This window comes from Miscanthus floridulus, chromosome 1 (assembly GCF_019320115.1).
Source record: "Miscanthus floridulus cultivar M001 chromosome 1, ASM1932011v1, whole genome shotgun sequence".
Lineage (NCBI taxonomy): Eukaryota > Viridiplantae > Streptophyta > Magnoliopsida > Poales > Poaceae > Miscanthus > Miscanthus floridulus.
The window spans coordinates 24,857,744-24,871,377 of record NC_089580.1 but is presented as its reverse complement, the minus strand read 5'-3'; the positions used below and the strand labels follow the sequence as shown (position 1 = coordinate 24,871,377).

General features: G+C 40.6%; 1 protein-coding gene across 2 annotated transcripts; it reads right to left on the bottom strand.

The window, feature by feature from the left end:
* Nucleotides 1–3,010: 3,010 nt before the first annotated feature.
* LOC136461109 (myosin-12-like) lies at nt 3,011–13,233 on the bottom strand. 2 transcript variants are annotated; one of them, XM_066460568.1, is made up of 39 exons: nt 13,099–13,233; nt 12,751–12,894; nt 11,949–12,094; nt 11,688–11,844; nt 11,528–11,586; nt 11,272–11,431; nt 11,015–11,164; nt 10,786–10,922; nt 10,569–10,715; nt 10,119–10,220; nt 9,930–9,987; nt 9,732–9,833; nt 9,596–9,633; nt 9,249–9,375; nt 9,001–9,171; nt 8,797–8,928; nt 8,580–8,686; nt 8,393–8,450; nt 8,100–8,277; nt 7,793–7,998; nt 7,595–7,714; nt 7,416–7,514; nt 7,110–7,325; nt 6,879–7,018; nt 6,690–6,794; nt 6,463–6,577; nt 6,309–6,353; nt 6,147–6,212; nt 5,833–6,018; nt 5,589–5,744; nt 5,086–5,289; nt 4,865–5,011; nt 4,710–4,780; nt 4,477–4,576; nt 4,323–4,379; nt 4,187–4,243; nt 4,028–4,108; nt 3,818–3,900; nt 3,011–3,709 (listed from the first exon to the last, which is right to left on the bottom strand). In XM_066460568.1, exons 1-39 carry the CDS (start codon nt 13,231–13,233, stop codon nt 3,583–3,585), a joined length of 4,689 nt encoding a protein of 1,562 aa, XP_066316665.1. In that variant the 3' UTR covers nt 3,011–3,582. The 2 variants fall into 2 exon arrangements, with proteins under 2 accessions (XP_066316665.1, XP_066316695.1); XM_066460598.1 differs by having other exon boundaries at nt 5,848–6,018.
* Nucleotides 13,234–13,634: the final 401 nt, after the last annotated feature.

The following is a 13,634-nucleotide window of genomic DNA, read 5'->3' as shown; positions in this document are numbered from 1 at the left end:
TTTAGCCTTCTTATTTGGATTCATGAAGGCTAAAAGATGACTCAAACAGGTAGATAACTAGTGGAGGCGATAAAGCAGGCGAAGCTGCTGCTCTCCTCGGTCCGAAAATAAATATTTGATTATTTTTTAATTTAATTAAATATATAAAAATATTAATATTTTATAATAGTGTAATTTGATTGAGCTTTCGTAATAAAATAGCCTAGAGATATAAGTAATCAATATTATTTTTATATATATCTAGTCCAAATTTAAAAAGTTTTACTTCTCTAGAATTGAGATATATATTTATTTTGGAATGAAAGGGAGTATTGGTTATTGTTATGAATTAAATTTCGCATAACTAATAATAATAATTAAGGCCTTGTTTTTTAAGGTGAGAGTTTTTCTTCTAAATCAATAAACCATATTGGAACTAGACTATTCTATTTTTTAGTTTTCTATATAGCTGTTATCTTAAAATTAAAAAGATAGTACTAGTAAAGTTTGAAAGGTTATAAACGACGTGTGTTTGTACCTTGGTATAAAGCTTTGAAGTTTGAACAGAGTTGCATACTGCAGGCTAGAACAGGATAAGGTGAGTGGTCCCGGTCGCGCCGTTTTTTAACTCCGGACCTGCTGGACCCTGGTGGCTGGAGGGAGGGCTGGAGGGTTCTCGTTCTACGACCGTAATTATAGTTTCAAAAATACTATACAACACGTACGTGTTTTGAGAAGAAAAACTCATAGATTTTTTTTCTCTTTGCTTTGGTTGTATGTCTGTTGCTTTGGCCGGCTGAAACAGTCCGACTGACGCTGACGAAGAAAAATAAGAACTTGTGACGGAGCATTGACGACGGGACGATGGGACCATGACCCTCCTGATGTACGTGATCGATGTCCATACGACGTACTACCACTAGTGAATAATGCTATACCTCCGTCTTTGATTTGTGATTTGTCCTTATATAGAAAAAAAAATTGTTTTTTTTATATGTGGATCTGTGGATCTGTGATTTGTGATTGTCTGGAGGTGGAAGAAGGCTGGATATAGAAGAAGGATGAAGGCTATTGGATCTTAATTCTATGATATAAAAAAATTTATGTGTTGAAACTGAATAAAACGCTGAGTAGACATACAAGGTGCTGCGCTGGTGGCATGCTCGTCTCTCGATGACTGGATCCTGCCTCCCGACGGCAAATATCTCGTCTCTTGATACTGACGTGCGCTCGTTTTCTTGGCCGAGATGACGCGGTTTCTAGCTGCTCCATTGCTCCAAGGAGGCAAGGACCAAGGGCGGCGGCGCAGCTCAGCAGACAGCAGCACATGCACATCTACACATGAGACATGACAGCCAGCTGAAATATCCGGCCACGAGTCGGGTCCCTTTTCAAGCTCGGGACCCAGAGCCCAAATGCATGAAGACAAATCGGTTTGGTTTGTACTACTCAAGAACAATAATGCAATTCTAACGTAATGGCATCACCAATTATAAATAAAAAGTATCTATATTTATAATATTAAATAAATATCATTAGATTTATTATGAAATGTATTTTTATAATAACTTGATTTGAAGTCATAAACGTGAATACTATTTATTAGAAATTTAATCAAATATGAATCGCTTTAACTGACACGCAACACGTAGTTGCATTTGTTTTGGGACAGAGATAGTAGTTTGGTTTTCTTTTTTTTTTTGAATCATAGTAGTTTGGTTTTCTGTTCATGCATGAATGAATTTTCTTTTCTTTTCACACACATGTCTCGTACATCAGAAGTCCATAGATCATCATCATCAGTCATCTAAATAGTGGTGGGGACGAAGCGGACAATGAGAGGAACGAAAGAACATTACTCGCATCAGTAGGAGACGATAATATTTCGCGTGAAAGTATGTGGCTCACCAGTTGAAAGGAACGCACAGTTCAGGCATATGATATGATGATGAATTTCCACATTTTCTCTGTTTTTATTTTTAGAATAAGTATAAACTAGAGTGCTACCCCATAAACGGTGGCGGAACCAAAAGTTTTGAGTAGCGGGTCGGCCAAATATGGTCGATCCATCGTAATGCACATGATGTTGTATTCTGTAATCACATTTTGGAGATAATAGCACAGTTAGATTTTTTTTCCACTTGACATACTTTAGCATACAAGCCATCAGCTAATGTAATTATCGTTGCTTCTATTGCAATCTCTTTCTCCGGGTAAATAATATAAAATACCTTCCTGTCTAGGTTAAACATGTTTTTTTCTTAAATGCATTAAGACAAAACAAAATGGACTATGCGCGATGGCTTAACGTGTGATTCACATGTGTCCTGTCTGCCTGACAGGCTGAAATTGCTTGGCATGTTAGCTAGCGTGATGCATTCCTTGTTGCAGGCAATCTAGGCAAAAGTCTCCCAATAGTCCATGTTAATGCTATGGATTTTTGTCTCTCTTTTTTTTGCCTGTGGAGCCATTAGAGAAGACTCACCCCCTGCTCGGAACGGGGGCAGCAGTGATGCATGCACCGCCGTTGCCCATCAATCCAGTCCATGAAGCAGAAAAAAAGTCGCAAGAGTTCATTCCAGATTTCCAGGTAATAAGGATCTGATCATCTGAAGAAACGGACAGCCAGAACTCAGGGGGGGGGGGGGGGGGGGGGGTCCACAATGGGCTAGACGAGTACAGTACTATTCGACTATTCCTCGCTGGACGGCGGCGGTTCTTGTCTGCATCTCAACTCCACGACCGATTCTCGAGAGAGAAAGGAGAACCACGCGCGCCGTTGCTCCAAGTCCCGCCCGGGCGGGCCCGAGTGACGCTCTGTTTCCCCCCGACGCAGACGCCCAGCGGCCTAGCACGCCGCATCTGAGTGACTGAGTCCAATCAATCACCGGAGACGAGAGAGGGAAAAGGCAGGTGGGAAGGGAGGGGAGGGGATTCCATTCCATGGTTGGGATTGGGAGCACCTACAGCAAATCCGACTCCGTGCTGTCACAGTAGGAAACGGTTAAGAGACGAGACCTGAATCGTTTGGGGGCGTTGGGCTAGTGATGATAATGCCATGTGTATTCTGCAGAGTTCGTTCTCGCGGGAAATTAACGATTCTGCGATATGAAGGTCTAATCGCTTCTATATTTTCGTATATTCCGGATCCTGCTTAGATGCAGGATTGCAGCCACAGATTAAAGGGAGGGCTGAAGCCAATGCAGTAGGTTCATAGGTTGGATGGTTGGTTAGTTCGTTAGGATAAATATGTATTCAACCGTGGTAGTGGCCTAGTGGGTGTATTGATGATTAGCTTAACCAGAAGATCAGGAATCTGTTTTGCGTTGAATGTGGTTGGGTACAAATATATATACTATCATCTATATACATCTTCAAATAATTACAATTTTCTCTGTTTCAGTCAATCAAAACAATCGAAAGAATGATATCAGGGTATATCCTATATTTCCCTTTCTTTGTAGGCATTTTCCCACCCAAAGTTATAAAAAAATGGAAGAAAAAAACCACAACTCAATCTGTGCGCTCCTATAAAAAATCTTCAGTTCTCTGTAACTTCACAAGTAACTGTACCGTTTTACTCTTTATATCTGTAAATATCAGTCAGTCTGTGTGCTGCTGCAGAAGAAAGTGAAACTGAGAATTCTGCCTTAGTAGTGGGGGCGGTTCCACATCGGATGGATCAATGTCACCCATCAGTCGAGCTATATCATCCAATGATATTGGTATGCTGCATTTTCATTCATTTGGGCGTTAGATGAGTCATAACGGTTGCAGATTCAGTTGTGTTATCTACTGCATGCATGTTCACATCTTAGTACTGAACTACTGATCATACCTTGAGTCGTCATCTAGCAAGAAAGAACTATTTGGAGTAGTTATTGAGTCATCTGTTGTCATCGTTCTCATCTTTCCAATGACCTGAAATAAAGTTGACTCTTGTTAAGATGTTCTCTTTAGCAACGCATAGATCACGCATTCAGTAAGCTGAATGTACTTGGAATTGCGTATATGTTTAATCATGTGAAGTTAGCAGGCATGCACTTACCTCTTGAGATAGACGTTGTGCACCATACTTGTCGTCCCAGAACATCGTTGCTATGCGATATATTTGAGTTATGCTCAAAACCTGTGAAAACACAACATTTCGTACTTGCTAGCTTGAAGAAAATCTAAGCACTTATAAGATGCTTTCTTTATAGCTTACAGGGCAAAGCTCATTTGTGATTTCCTCCAGGGTTTTGTGTGACTTCTGATGCAAAACCTGTAATATGAATTCATTTAATAAGTAGACAGATCAAACTAGTATAACCGTTGAAATAACTGCATGTTTTCAGGCGTACCAGGAACCCGACTGCCTGCCTAATGTGTTGCAATTCATCCCAGGATGTCCCTACATACTGCATTATGGACAATATTTCAATTTAATTAGCACTCTCTTGCTGATTATAATTTCTGTCTTGTTAAAATTACCAAAAAAAGAGGAAAAATATTCACCTCTTCAGTTGTTCTAGAGCACCACTGCTCCAGGTCTTGTAAACCAGCCTTTAAGAACTCCCCATTGCTAAAAGAGCAGCATTCCCGACGAAGTAGCAAACTAAACAAAAAGGGTAGAAATTTGATACAGTACAGAATCAACCATGTAAAGCATTTACCAAGGATATTTTGGTGACCCATATGAACTTGTGCAGTCAAGATGTGCTAAGACTTGGAATGATATATAGCAATACCTGTTGAAGAGTTGCACATTCAAATATGCAAATACTTGGCTCAATGTTTTCCTTATTATCACCGGAGGCACCTACAAAATTGAAATTATATTCAGCAATGCATTTGTGCAGTTCCCTAATTGTAAGACAGCTGAAAAATATTAAGATAGACTCACATAGTTATTTTTCATTGTTTCCAGTGTATGATCCAGGCACTTAACAATGTTTTGCCAATGTAGACTTGATGCTTGCCTAGCTAGCGCATTAGAGTGTATGCTTTTTAGTGATCCCCGAGATGGTCTCACACGGTTAGCTCTTGGAGCCTATGAAAATCGACAATTGTTAGAAAATTCTATTTCCTCATATCCTGGTAATGGAAATGGCTTAGTTGCTGTACCTGTATGCACATAGTCAAGAATGGACTGATTTCCTTCTTCAGGTTATCTCTGATTATCCCATATATCTTCTCGACATATGCTGTCAACTGTTGCTTGAACCGAAGTGCTGGATATTTTGCCTCTACCATTGATGCAGTGTCAGGCCTTCCCACCATTCCACTGTATCCACTAGGTATGCCTAATCCTGATGATGTCCGAGCACTCTGAAATGAAAGTTATGGGGTGTAAGCTCATGTTTACCATGTGAACATCAGTCCTCTGTACTAAATGAAAGTTGACTAGCGAAATCTTGACGAGAAAAAAAATACATAGTACAAAACACATTCTATCTTTGAATTTCAATGGGAAGCTTGAACTATGGCCTCAACCACTATGGCATTGTGCTCTACTAGTCTACCAGTGGCCTTGGCCTGTATGGTGGACCACGAGGTCAAACTTGACGTTGCAACCTCAGATAAGAACCTTAACTCATTCTAAAAGAAAGTCTGGATGGAGAACTTACCTGCACCATTCTACTGAACAGACTGCCTGTTGTGGGCCGGTTGCGATTTGTTCCTTTACTTGATGAACTGCTAGCTTTGAGAGTGTTTTGTAATAAGTAGAGGAGAGTTGATGTTGTCGACAGCCAATATGCAAGCTCTCCAGAACTTTCTGCTCCCTGTAAATTAATGTACTCAGGTGATGAGTTTCTCAAGTACTTGCTTGCCAACATTGTCTTACTTCAATGAAAAAGTTAAGTGGTATACAATGTGAATAGCAACCTCAACTGATGACCTAATTGTTTGGATGATACGATCAAATATGTTAGTCTTCTCTGCTTCAAATGAATGCCAGTGTAGGAGTGATTTGTAGACAATGCATGCTGCAGCGGATTTTTTGTCGTCAAATCTCCTGTCTTCTATCAGACTTTTAATCAGGGCATCGTGGTTTTCCTGTGGAAGGATGAAGGAAGAACAAATGGTGAGAAATCAATCTTCAGTATGCTTCATTGTCTGTGTTTTTTATTCACGGAACTTGTTTTTTCACATTAATGCTAAAAAAAATAAAGCAGGGACCATACTTGCTGTCGATCCGTCAATGATTTTTGTTTGCTTAGATTCTTTACAGGAGGCACAACCACCTGCTCCTGCATCGTAGCATATGTCCACATTAATGTGATATATGGATGAGATTTTGCAGTATCTTATATAAATGTTTGCCAGGTAAAACTTATAGCACATACATTGACTGTTTTAACTTCTTCAAGCTGGTGTCCCTTGTCAAGTTCCTGAATATGAGTGAGGTTTTAGACAGAATTTAATGCAAATGTTTTTACTTATCAAATAGTTAATGCTCCCAAGTAGTGTTTTTGCAAAGTTCTCTTCAAGGAAATTTACCTCGATTACTGTTGTCTGATTAATTTCAGGAGCGACCACTGCCTGAACAGCTAGTGCAGAATTACTGCGGAGAAACTCGATCTCTGACTCCAAGGTGGCAATCTTGCTTTCCAATCTAAACATATCATTTTTTTAGTTTGTGAGGCTTTCTCATAGGTCATAGGACATGAGTACAGCCTAGAAAGGAAAAAAATGTGAACGTGAAGTATGCATATTGTAGAATGTACCTCTCTATCTGTTTTGATTTATCCTCATCAGCTGATGTAACAACCAGTGATTGTTGTCGTAGAACCTGGTTTTCAGATTCCATATTGGATAAACTTGCTTCAAGCCTGCACCACATTGTGGAGGTAGTATGTGGGCAGCGTTTGTAATATAAACGATTTAGTTTTACAAAGAAGAAAATTTCTTAGTACCTTTCGATCAGCTCTTGAAGTTGAGCAACTTTGGATGCTTGTTCTTGTGTCTCCTGTGACAGTTCATCAGACTGTTTTTGCAACTCAAGAAGCTTATTTTGAAGATCCTCAGCCTTCTGTTTAAACGTACTTAGTTCATCCTGGATCCAAATGTGTATGTGAGAACTTTTCTAAAGAATTAAATTATGAATCTTATATCTGAATAAAAATGCAGAACTTAATGGGGATTACCTCAAGTTCTTTATTTTGAGTTGTCAACTCCTCAAGTTTTGCATTGTCGACAACTGGCACTTCTACTATCTTTGGTGGTGCCTGTTCAATCGCTAACTTCGCAGCTTCTTTCTCCTTTACTACTGCTGCATGGGCTTCCTCGAGATTTTCTTGCAATTTTTGTAGTGCAGATTGTAGCTTTTCAATTTCATGGCCCTTGGCTTCTTCAAGGTCAGCCTGCCGGCAAGACATAGTAGATAAACTCATTTTGGACCAAGTAACATACTAAACACTACAGAAACTACTATATTGATCCAAGTGAATTACCCTCAAACGCTTCTCGACGTCTAACCGCCATGTGAGTTCTTCTACTCTCTTTTCTAGCTTGTCTTTTGCTTCTTTGAGTGCGCCGGTCTCTCTTGCTTCCTGTTTACATGGTTATGCTTACTTTATGAGCATTAACAATGAATGATGTGCTTGTATTGAAGATGTGTAATTGTACAGACCATTCTCAGTTTCCGAAGTTCCTTTCTTGCAATGCGTGCCCTCCACAAGCACTGAAGAATCAAAGCAGCTCTCTTTTGCTGCTTGTAAGCAACATAAGCTCTGTGTTGGCGCCATCGAGTCTGTGATTCAAGGAACTGTTAATTATGGTTTTCCTATAAAAACTATTTGCAAACCATGATAGGCATAATAGTGCAAACCTGGATAATTATGGATGCCTTGGTCTCTCTTCGGAACCTGTGTTCATTGCGAGCTGCCATTGCTCGTAATCCTGTCTGTATTACTATAGCTGATTCATATACTTGCACGTACGCTTTTCTGGCAGAATGGGTGCGCACGTGCTTTTGTATCCTAATTGAAGCAGCGTCTCTCCTCATATACTCAAAAAGCTTTTTAGCTAGTCGTGCTGCAGGATTTTGATTAAATTGTATGTCAGTTTCAGGTAAGGCCAGTTTTGCTGACAACTGACATTGAGGGCACAAAGTGCTCAAAGCGGTGAAGAAATACCTCTCCAGAACTTCTGAGATTGAACTGAGGCTTTTCGTAAGTTAATGAATTCCTTTCGCATAAGATGTGTCTTTATACGCCTCTGGATTAGTCGCACGGCATTGGCCAAAATTTCTGCTCTTCGAGCATCCAGCTCTGCCATCTGACCAGCTCTTAGGAATACCTTAGTTTTCCCTATCTGATATATATAAAAAAAAGTCTGATTTGAGGTCTTGAAAAAAAGTTATGTCTTGAAAAAAAGAAAGTTTTGTATAAGATTGTTTTATTTCCCATATCCACCCATCATAGGCTACCTGATATCCTTTCAAACCCATTCTATCACATATCGCTGCACAGGCGGCCTTCTCATCACTGCAAATGCATTAAGCCCACTTTAATCTTCTTTAAAAAAAAATCAGTGTAACTAGTATACATATCTCACTTAAGAGTTCCAAATCGATTTACATTGTCTACTTAAATTCAACAGCTAGAGCATTATACCTGTCGACAAGCTCCGGTGCAAGCATTCCAAACCGATCAATGAACTCATCGAATGTCCTCTTCGTTGGATAACCAGCACAGCTAATCCGAATTGCTTCCAGGACACCCTGTACCACGACCATGTGCAAATGCCAAACTGATTGAGATAAAGATTCAGTAAACTAGTGCAAATTGCAGTTGTTAGAGTAGCATAGTAAAACAAATTTCACATACATACCCCACATCTCAACTGATTCAAGACATTGTAGTTCTCAAAAATGCCGGGTTTCAGTACAGCATTAGGCTTGACACATCTGATGTAGTGAGGTTCTGTTGTATTCAGTGTTTCCATGAGGGATTGCAGTTGTTGCTGCATATATATGGATTAGGGTTACTGACCATTCAAAAGTCAAACATAGAGATCTAGCTCAATATGACACACCTTAAAGCGAGTACCGATTGAAGAGAATTTGGACTGTTTAGAAGTTTCCTCAGGTAATGGAGGAAAGAGGTTTGCAACAAAAGGGCACCTTGAAGAATTTAGTAGAGCTTGGTGTTCAGCTACCACATAGTCTTTGTTCTTGTCAAGGAACTGATCCGCTTGATATGTCACCTGTTTTGTTGAACTGCTTGTTAAAAATCTGTTGCTGGTTGATTTCAATTTCATATAGTAACTGAATAGTTGCTTACATCTCCTGCGTAGTGGTTGATTGTAAAGGCTGTCCGAGCAAGTTTGGGCTTGCTGAAGCGCTTATGTGCCTTATATGTTTGGTACATCTTTTGAGCAAATGTTTCATGTGTAGACTTCGGAAACATGCTGCATGAAAGACATGCCATGCTTATATTTTCCTTCAAATTGCATGCTATGGAATGTTCTTTGCTAGGGAAAACTATGCTATGTTAATATTTAGTAACAACAAAATATACTGAAGTATGTTTTCAAATTTGTGTCAGTTTGCACATAAAGCTACATGTTTATCAAAGCTCTTCTCCATTTTTTTTTATAAATGAATCTCTCAAAGTACCACAAGTCATACCATGCCTCATCCAGGAGTGCAATTATTCCTCCAGGTTTCTGCATGCAATGTTGAAGTGTTATTGATCAACTGATACTTGATTATTCTTCTGTATGTGTAGTCCATATACCACTTCCAATATGGTCCCAGAAATTACCTTTTCAATCAGGTCCAGCACATCCTGATTGTCTACAAATTCAACATAGCTCCAGTCTATTTCCTCCCTGGTGTATTCTTCTTGCTCCATCTTAAATACATGCTGCAAAAGGAACTCATGTGTTTGATGTTTTAGATGTTTCCATAGTAATTGAGTATTAATTAATTGTTCTCTTAGTATCTACTAATCTTGTCCAACCTGATTGAAGTGCTGCTGCAACTTCTCGTTTGTAAAATTGATGCATAGTTGCTCGAAACTGTGAGATGAGCAGAATTTAAATCCTGAATCAGCTTTTCAGTAGGTACTAAAAAAAGGTATAATAAAACTAAAAAAATGCATAGCTATATACTTGCAGTACCAGACAGTACCAAACTACTAACATCAAACCTGTTAATCTTGAAGCTCTCAAATCCATAGATATCAAGCACACCTATTATATTGGTCGCATCTGGATCCTGGCCAATTGAGTTATTGATCTTGTCTACAATCCTGTCAAACAAAATAAGAAAATCCCCTCATTGTTTAGATGGATTCCATTACTAGTGTTGCTAAGTCTGAATTGGTAACTAAAACATCCAGCTCGTGGTCTTTACATATACTGACAGGTAGGGGTGCAAGTGGGTATGAAGTAGGTAGTTCTGGTTTACTGCATTACTTCATTTCTCTTCCCTTTTCCTTGCTTTGAAATCTGGACTTATTCATTTTATTTATGTGTTTTGGGTCGATCTAATGACCCAAATAAAAGTAAGCTTGTATCCATATTTACAGCCAACAGTAGTAGCACTTGAAATTTTCCCTTTTTTTATGCATTCATGAACATGATATCATCATTCTTACCAGTCAAACAGTCGTGAATACACTGTCTTTGCTAAGGCATCACGACTTAATGCTGCAGAATCTGGATCAAGGGGTTTCGTGATATTTCCATCAGGTGTCACAATAACACGCTGGCAAAGGGAGTCTTCAAGGGCCTTCTCATCACACCTGAAGATAAGTTTATGCTTTAGCATACCAGAAAGATTCAGATAACCAAAATAGCTTTTGAATGACTTACATTAGCAGTTCTGCAACTGTTTTCAGGTGATAGACTGATTTATCATCTCTCAACTTGGATGAGTCAATTTCCTGCCCTTTGGAGAAGTTAATGTTTCCTAGGTGAAGGATTGCCGCTACTACTCTGAAGATTGCATCCTTGAGCAGTGAAAAAAAGAAGATGAATTAGTTCTTGGCTCAGCAGTCTATTTGCTATTTCATTTCAAATCTTCTTCTAATATATGATGTACCTGTTCCTCTTGATCAATGCCAACAATATCCATAGCATTTCTAGTTTCTATGTACTCTCTTGCATCATCCACATTGGCCACTTCATAGCAGTTTGTTTGGTTCAAGTAATGGAATGATCTTGGGTCTCCCACCTTAAACCTTTTTACATCCTGAAATCAGTTGGCCATTATGAAGAAGTTGGTCTTCGGTTGTAACCACACAGTGACACAGAAACCAGAAATTGTACTTAGGCTCTGGCGCTATGCTTGGGAGTTACCTCAGGGGGTGCAGAACAAAGCATGTAAAAGCAATGGTAGTTCCTCTCAGGATCAGAGACCTGACATACTCGTGATCGTTCAAGGAGGTATGTGCGAACAGCAGCCCCTGATATCTTCCCATACTTGTCGAACTGGATTTCAACAAACTTACCGAATCGACTGAAATGGCAGACATGTTTAAGCATATGGTAAAAGAAGAACCAAACAATATTTTGTTAAAGTGCAATTGCAGTTATTACTGATCCAAGAGTCCACCTTGAGTTATTGTTCTTCACTGTCTTTGCGTTACCAAATGCTTCAAGTACTGGGTTAGACTATATGAGCATAGTACAAAAATAAAGAAGTTAGTGCGGACGCTCTGATAAAAAAGGAGAGAGGGAGAAAAAAAAAGGAGGAAATGGCAAGCTTTTCCTACCTCTAGAACCTGCTGCTCAACCGTCCGTCCCTCGGTACCGGACCTTCCTCCCATGAATGCGAGATACCTCATGAGCATCTTGGTCGTCTCCGTCTTGCCGGCACCACTCTCGCCACTCACCAGGATTGCCTGACTCTCCTGATCATTGATCAACGCCCTGAAATTTTTGCATTATTGACACAAGGAAGAACGCCGATCAGCTAGCCTTCAGCCGATGAACCGTATCGTATCTACAGAGATTATGGACCAGAACACGCAGACCTGTAGCAGGCGTCTGCGATCGCGAAGAGATGCGGGCTGAGCTCCCCAAAGCTGGCGCCCTTGTACTGCTCCATCATGTGCACGTCGTACAGGTGAGGCAGCCGCTGGAAAGGGTTCACCGCGATCAAGATGTTCCCGGTGTACGTCTGTCAGGTCGACACGCGTACGGTTTGTTAGCTGTAGCGGAATGGAAGCCTTGAGCAGTTCGGGACAAGGACAAAACCAAGTGTACATACTACTACCTCCGTCCCTAAAACAATACTTTAGGTTCCACGAAAAGTGATTTATATTTGACTAAGTTTCTACTAGTAAATAGTATTCACCATTATGGCTCTAAATCAATTTATTATGAAAATATATTTCATAATTAATCTAACTGTATTAATTTGATACTATAAATATTTATAATTTTTTTTATCTATAATTGGTCAAACTTGATATACTAAAACACGACACTGTTCCAGAATTGCATTCTTCTGGGGACGGAGGTAGTACCTCCGTTCCTAAAACAAGTGTCGCCATGTAATCATGTTGGTGAAACTCTTTTAAATTTAACTAGATTTATAGAAAAATATTAGCAGCATTTGTATCTTTAAATAAGTTTATTATGAAAATAGATTCAACGATCTATCTAATGATACTAATTATGTATTATAATTTTATAAATATTATTTTTTTACATGTATTTAGTTAAAATTAAAAACATTTAACTTCTCGGAAGACGATAACGATGTTTATATTGGGACGGAGGAAGCACGAAGCTAAGGATCCCCATCCCGGATGGCAAAATTAAATTACTCACGTATATCTCGTTAAGGCCGTATCGGCAGGAGAGGTTGTGCAGGACGCCCGGCTCGTGGAGGTACGCCAGCTTGGTCATGTCGTCCACTCCTGACGGCGGCGCCTCCGTGTCCTTGGGGTATATGCTGCCAAGGCTCGCCACGACCTGAAACGGACGGCCAGTTAGTTGCGGGTTGCGGTTGCGGCTCCAATTATTTCTCTTACATATACATGCAGAGCAGTAGTCGACTCGAAAGTCGAAATATATACTATACCCCGGCAGCAGCCAGCAGGATAGACGACGACTGAAGAAGGATTAACCGAGAGAGAGACGAATAATAATCAAGGTGGCGCGCGGAGTACAACGCACCGTTTTGCCATCGGTGGTGGCGATGGTGGCGTCGCCGCCTTTGATCTCGGTGACGACGCCGTCGACCCAGGCCTCGCTGGGGTCCTCCAGCCACACGTGCGAGCCGACGATGATGTTCACCGGAGTCCCCTGCATGATCGATCATCAGGCGACGATCGAGGAACGTACGGATTACTACTCCATAAAGCACCAGACAGATCAACTCGCTGTCTAGCTATAGCCAGCAAAGCAAGGTGGGGAGACGAAGAACAAACTGACCATCTGGTGGCCGATCCGCCGGCTGACTTGGATCGATCAGCTCGTCGTCGTCGTTGGCTGTACACCGGCAGGAACTAACCGCGCATAGGGGCTCGATCAGTCGATCGGAACTGCGAGCTAGCAAGAGAGAGAAGGAGAGAGAGAGAGGAGGATATCGATCGATCGATGTGCCGGTGGCTGGCTGGCTGCGCGAATGCGCACGCGAACAGGTGGAAAGGGGAGGCGCGGGGGCGGCCCGCGGCCTGATGGAATGGAATGGAACCACGGAAAGCGTAGGG

Bases quoted from the DNA above. Each gene is read 5' to 3' on its own strand.
- LOC136461109 (XM_066460568.1), bottom strand. From the start codon at position 13,233: ATGCAGGGGACTCCGGTGAACATCATCGTCGGCTCGCACGTGTGGCTG. The intron at 8,451-8,579 runs GTATAATGCTCT...ATGCATTTGCAG, and splicing joins GCACCGGAGCTTGTCGACAG to TGATGAGAAGGCCGCCTGTG. The intron at 3,901-4,027 runs GTAAGTGCATGC...ACTTTATTTCAG, and splicing joins CACAACGTCTATCTCAAGAG to GTCATTGGAAAGATGAGAAC.